This window comes from Helianthus annuus, chromosome 12 (assembly GCF_002127325.2).
Source record: "Helianthus annuus cultivar XRQ/B chromosome 12, HanXRQr2.0-SUNRISE, whole genome shotgun sequence".
NCBI lineage: Eukaryota > Viridiplantae > Streptophyta > Magnoliopsida > Asterales > Asteraceae > Helianthus > Helianthus annuus.
This window is the reverse complement of record NC_035444.2, coordinates 27,282,790-27,289,502: the sequence shown is the minus strand read 5'-3', so window position 1 is coordinate 27,289,502 and position 6,713 is coordinate 27,282,790. Positions and strand designations below refer to the sequence as shown.

Sequence of the window (6,713 nt, the reverse complement as noted above, 5' to 3'; positions counted from 1 at the left end):
CAGGTTACCATTTTGTTTTTATATTTAATAATATATTACATATTTACAGCTGGCTTTTCTATAACTATTCATCATGGATTTATATATGTTGTTTATGCTTTTTAAATATTGGATTATAAATATAAATCACAGATTTGTTGTGTGTTCATTGTGATTGATATTTAACAAAAAATCACACACTTATTTTTAAGGGCTAAAGTAATATATTATATTTTCATTTGTTAAACCGCGTGTTCACGCGGGATATAAACTAGTGTTTGTTTAAAATGAAGGAAAATTAGTCAAGTATTTCTTTCCTTTCTCTTCATTTCTATTCTTAAATAAAACCTCTGAAACACAGCGTTTTGCTGATCTGTTTGTCACAAAGACAAAAACCCAACAAATAAATAACCCCACATAATTAGAATTAACCCCAAAAGCACACTATCTGTGAACACACAGCACAGCAGCTCGTCAATGGCGGTTTCAATCTCCGTTGTCGTCGTCATCGTTTCTCTCCACCTCCTGGCCTTCGTCCTCGCAATCGGCGCCGAACGACGTCGTAGTACGGTACTCAATCTCCTCCATCCTTGTATCAATTGAAACTTTTAGTTAATACTTTGTTTATTTAATGAATATTCGATAGGCGAAAGTTGTGCCCGATCAGTATGACGAGTACGATTACTGTGTGTACGCTTCCGATGCGTCCACAGCTTACGGTTTATCGGCGTTTGGATTGTTGTTGATTAGCCAGACGGTTGTTAACGGCGTTACCAAGTGTTTGTGTTTTGGTAAAGGTCTTGTGAGGAGTAGGATGAGAAGTGTGGCAATTTTCTTCTTCGTTTTATCCTGGTGAGTTTTGTGTTTACTCGATTGTTAATTAATTTGGTTTATTGCGTATATTGTTTCAGTTAGGGCTCAGTATGGATGTTTACGGTTGTTCAGTTTAAAGCCTTGAAACTGTCGCGTTCAGTTTCTGTTGTGAACTTTCGTTCGGTCGGTCCGTTTTAAATTTCAATGGTTCGGTCTTGGTTTTCGGTGATGAATAACTGTTACTTCACGGTTGGACCTAAAGACCGTCAAAACCGGACAGTGAACCCCCTAGGGCACAGTGTGATTGCTTGTTTGATTATAGTTTCATGTCATGGAGTAATGATTAATTGAGATTAGGGCTAGACTGTTATTTGAATTGCTGCTGGTCTGCACATGGAATTTGCAACTGTCAGTATCAAATTATAACATGATAAATTATATAATTATTTTAAACACTTAAGTGAATCATTACAATAGCTAAAACATAATTAAATATATAATAATTTTAAACACTTAAGTGAAATAGTCCAATAGCTCCTAAGATGTGTACCAAATATGAAGTTGTAAAACATCTATCACTATATAATATAGACTATATTACCATGTTGTAAAATATCCCACATATTTGTAGTTATTGATGGGTCTTATCTATAATTAGTTAGGAGACTGTATTATATATTGGAGATGGAGTGGCCTGTGGGAGGCGCATGCTTGGTTTAAAAAAGCGAGAGGCGCACAAAAGCGATGAGGTCTAACATCGAGGCGCAAAGCACAAAAGCGGCGGGCTTTTTGTATCCGAGTCGCAAGGTGATTATATGAATTTTTTTCATATACTCCCTAGGTTTTTAGCACCCCTTATCCAAAATATAGCTATAAATAAGGTTTATATAGGATTTTAACGTACGTGTACAAGCCAAAGAACCTATTGTACGACAATTTGATGCATACAAAAGCATAAAAACATCCAAAGTACAAAAGGCGCACATCTCATACTACAAAAAATGCGCTTTTGTTGCTTTTTTAAGGCGCTGAAGCCTGCACCTCGAGCCTAGTCGCGCTTTTCAAAAACCAAGGTGCACGGCTAGCAAAGGCGCGTGGGGGAGAGTTTGTGTGCAAGGGTGGGGTCAGGCAGGGTCTATGAGATGGGAGGAGTATTGGAGGTTAATTCTAATTAGTTCAGTGTGTGAAAGTTGAGGGGGTAAACCGTAAGAAAGTTGAAAGATAGGTTTAGTTTATTTTGGTATGTTTATTAGTATGGTAAAATATTATAGTTTATTAGGTTTCTAATTTGAATGCCCCGCTTGCGGTATGCGCATATAATGTATATGTGTGTGGGCCCTCGGGGGGCAAAAGTGAAAGTGCACTAATTTTAACGTTATTTTACTAATTTCGTGAAAATAACGTTAAAAAGCAAGGGACAGTTAATCATGCATCACGTGGTGGCGTTGATAGCCGAAAGACAAGGGGGTACATGCACTAATCGGCTTTTGTTCCAATTGCTAAGTGTTATGTCCAAGGCTTGATGCAAAACTACTATCGAGCCGGGGGTCTCACTGGAAGCAACCTCTCTATTCCTACATGGTAGAGGTAAGGCTGTCTACATCTTACCCTTCTCAAACCCTAACTTAGCTTCGCTATTGGTGGGATTTATTGAGTATGATGATGAGGTTTCTAATTTGAGTCTAATTAGGTTTATCTCGTTCCTGTCTTCTGTGTGTTGTTTTTGGGGCCTGATTTCCAACACGGAGAGAGAGAGAGAGGGAGGATGAGAGAGAGAGAGAGAGAGAGAGGGAGGGAGGGAGAGAGAGAAGTTTGGGCAGCCAACTTGGAGGGACGTCAGGGAGCCCGTTCCCCCCTTTGCGTTGGAGATGGTCTAATCTTGGTACTATCTTAATAAGTATTTTTGTTAGGTCATTGGTACAAATGTTTGTGGTAGGGGTGTATTTTTGGTCTATTGAATCTTGATTAGGCGAACTAATGGTGAAACTTTGGAAACCCAGTGAGATATTCTATGGGGTGTGAATGGTTACATGATAGCTACACGGTTGTATAAAAATCCAAATGGGTTGATCCCGCTATACAAGTGGTTTAAAGTCTAAACTCCTATATTAACCAACACAATAAACGTTGTAGATAAATAAATAATATAAAGCTATAACTTTGGATTTTTATTTAACGTACACACTGTAGTCTACGTGGAAGGTTGTTTAACGCTCATACTGAACAACTACTCTTGCTCTTAAACAAAATGTATAGCTAGGTACACCAGTGTTTTACTGTTTTAGTTGCTAGGTACATTGCACCAACTTTAAACTTTATTAAAATTTAACCCCCACCCCCAAATATTTAACTTTAACACTGGAGCGAGTTTGAGGATCATGAAACAAGATTATCACTGAGAAAAACACCAGAACTGCTGTGAAGTAGGTAGCTTACCAGTTTTAAGCACGTCACAAAAAACCAAAGGATCACCGGTTCTAAGGTACTTCACAGAATAACCAAAAGGTTCAAACTAACTGAGACAAAATTATTAATGGTAAATTGACTTACAAAAATCTGGTTTTTGAGCATTTGATTATATTTACCAAAAGTAAGTTGGTGACTTGGTGTGGTGAAAGAAAGAAGGCCCAGTGTGAGTGACTGATAAATTATATTTAGGACATGAGGAAAATAATTTAGAGTTTAGATTGGAGGCTTGTTAAAGAAACATGATGGCGAAGGTTGATAAGACAATGAGAGGAGCTTTAGTTTGACAATAATTCAAGTATAATGTAGATGTTGTATTACTGTGTCCGTGAGGTACCACAGGGTCGAAAATTGGATGAGATGATTAGCCCCTGTGGTTTTGCCCAAAACCATGGGGACCGTGTGCCACTAGTGTAGCTTCGGATTCAGAAAGTTTTGATCCAATAAGGTAGTTGCTAAGAAATCATATAATACCTGCAAAAATCACAACAAAAGAATTGATTCTCCTCTTAGGAGCACCACAACCCAGATTTTTGTTTCTGTTATGGGTTGGTTGAACATAAAGAAGGCAGTAGATGAATCAATGGTGGTTTCAATGGTTGATGTAGAGTAATCTTCATGATATTCATGAACAAGAAGCCTTGGTTTTAAAAAGTGAGCCTCAGGCGCGCCTAGGCGCGAGGTACACTTAGACGCAAGACTTTGCGCTTTTGACTTCTTGAAGCGACATGCACACATGAGGCATGTGCATCGGGAGCGCCTCTTTTTAGGTTGTACACAAAGGTTATTTATATGTTATATCTAGGGGTGCAAACGAGCCGAGTCGAGCCCGAGCTCGATTAACTTATAAGAGCTCAAGCTCGGCTCGTTGGTAGTTTCTCAAGCTCGAGCCTTGGCTCGTTTATTATCTTATAATTAATATCTTAAATAAATAAAATATTAATACTAGGTCCCTTTAGGCTCGTGAGCTCGATAAGTGAAGCTTGGGCTCGGGCTTGTTTACTAAAAAAGCTTATTTTTAGGTTCGTGCTCGGCTCGTAAACAAGTTTATATATTAGCTCGGCTCGGCTTGTTTACTAAATAACTTTAAATAAGGGGTACATGTTATTAAAAAATAACAAAAACTAATATTACACTAAGGCTCGACGAGCCTAACGAGCTTCACATGCCAGGCTCGAGCTCGGGCTTGATAACTAAACGAGCTTCATTTTAGGCTTAAGCTCGGCTCGGGCTCGGGCTCGATAAAGCTTGGCTCGTTTCGAGCTTTTTCTCGAGCCGATCTCGAGTAGCTCGCGAGCCACTTGGCTTGTTTGCACCCCTATCGTACACAACGGTTCATCATCATCATCATCATCATACTCAGTAAATCCCACTAATAGCAAAGCTAAGGTAGGGTCTGAGGAGGGTAAGATGTAGACAGTCTTACCTCTACCCCGTAGGAGTAGAGAGGCTGCTTCCAGTGAGACCCCCGGCTCGATAGTAGTTTTGCATCAAGCCTTGGACACAAGGCACATAACAATCAGCAATTAAGACAAAGGCCAATTAGTGCATGTACTCCCTTGTCTTTCGGCTATCAACGCCACCACATGATGCATGATTAACCATCCCCCTCTTTTAACGTTATTTTCACGAAATTAGTAAAATAACGTTAAAATAAGTGCACTTTCACTTTTTCCCCCCGAGCGCCCACACATATATACATTATATGCGCATACCGCAAGCGGGGCGTAATCGTACACAACGGTTATTATATCTAAATGATTATGTAAACAGTGGAATGTGTTCACACACAACCTGAAACATAGTGAATAAAATAAATAATAATAACGAATGAAAAATCCGACAAGGAAAAGAATATGTTTATATTACTAAAATATACATGTGTTTGACGTTTCATGTGGTACTGTTTTGACACGTTATCCAACTTGACCATATCCCCACCTCTCGAATGAGAAAGTAATTGTTGTTACTCTGAACACGTGAACAGGATCAGCTTTCTTGGGGCAGAAGCATGTTTGCTTGCAGGATCTGCAAAAAATGCTTACCACACTAAATATCGAGGCATCTACCGTGGTAATGAGCTGTCTTGTGAAACCCTACGCAAAGGCGTGTTCGCTGGTGGGGCCGCCTTGACATTAATCTCAATGGCAGCATCAATCGTCTATTATGTGGTCCATTTGAAGGCGGATACGGGTGGATGGGAAAGGCATGAAAACGGACTGTCTATGACATCTTTAGAGAATCCGGAACAAGGTGGCGTGGGTCGGTTTGAAAAGCTTTAATCAATCTACAATCGGTATAGTATCGTTAATGTTTGTTGTATTGTAGAAAAGAAGAGGAAAAGTAAACATAAAGCTTAAGATACGCGTAAGCTTATTTATGTTGAAATGCTAGTAAAATGTACAACTCGTCTTGTATCTGTTATAGTGTTATGTAAAGGTTTCAGATCCTGCTTTCAAACATTTTCTGGTTTGGGCTGGAACTCGAAAGTCCGGTTTTGGACAGTTTGTGGTCCAAATGTTTGGTTCATGGTTTGGTTATGGCAACTTAATGGTTTGGTCAGGTTTGGAAGTGGAACCACTATTGTATATCGAACCGACTGTTTAACTTTTATTATTTATGCATCTTCTTTTCGTTTTTGGATTATTTAGTTATGTGTATGTGTTATAATCATGAGTCATTTTTTCCATCTAAATTAATTTGTTACAAACTAGTGAAATCTGAGTTTGTTTTTGTTTGATCTAGTCGACATGTGATTCGAAAGATAGCTAAGTAGACACTATGTTGGTTCCATTCCATGTTTGATATGTTCGAACGACCCTCCTTCATGTTTTAAACTCTTATCGTCAATCATTTTGAACTTTGTTGTGGTGCATCATTGATTTGGTTGTGTTCGGTTGTGTTATGTGAACCTAGCAATAACTATAATATCTATTTTTGAGAGCCAAAAAACTACATAATGAAATTGTAAGAAAAAGTGGTGAGAGAAATTTTAACAAAAGAGAGAACAGATGTCAGATGTGATGGATGTAGTTTTTCAACAAAAAGAAATAAAATAAAAGAAAAACATGCATGTAAAATTTTCTCTACAAATCAATTTTTTTTTTTTTTTTTTGAAAAACATGCATGTAAAATTTTCTCTACAAATCAAATATGGAGCCCAAATGGAAAAAGAAAAAAATAGATGATTGTTCAGACTTTTAGGCAGGATTTCAAGTTTTTGGAAACTTCCCTCTACAACTCTTGGGAGAATGGTCGGAGACAAACGCAGCCAACCTTCGACGTATTCTGAGATGTTTTTACCTATCGTCAGGCCTTCAAGTGAATTTTACTAAAAGTAGGGTGTATGGGGTTGGTGTACCAGAAGAGGAACTGGAAGCTTTAGCAAACACACTCCGTTGTAGACAAGGATCATTTCCATTTAAATATCTCGGGCTTTATGTTGGTGCAAATAT

At 38.4% G+C, this 6,713-nt stretch overlaps 1 protein-coding gene across 1 annotated transcript; it reads left to right on the top strand.

Annotated features, from left to right (window-relative positions):
- The first annotated feature begins 236 nt into the window (after positions 1 to 236).
- LOC110904853 lies at positions 237 to 5,897 on the top strand. Its single transcript, XM_022150727.2, has 3 exons — positions 237 to 549; positions 626 to 831; positions 5,246 to 5,897. Exons 1-3 carry the CDS (start codon positions 457 to 459, stop codon positions 5,538 to 5,540), a joined length of 594 nt encoding a protein of 197 aa, XP_022006419.1. The 5' UTR covers positions 237 to 456; the 3' UTR covers positions 5,541 to 5,897.
- The last annotated feature ends 816 nt before the right edge of the window (positions 5,898 to 6,713 follow it).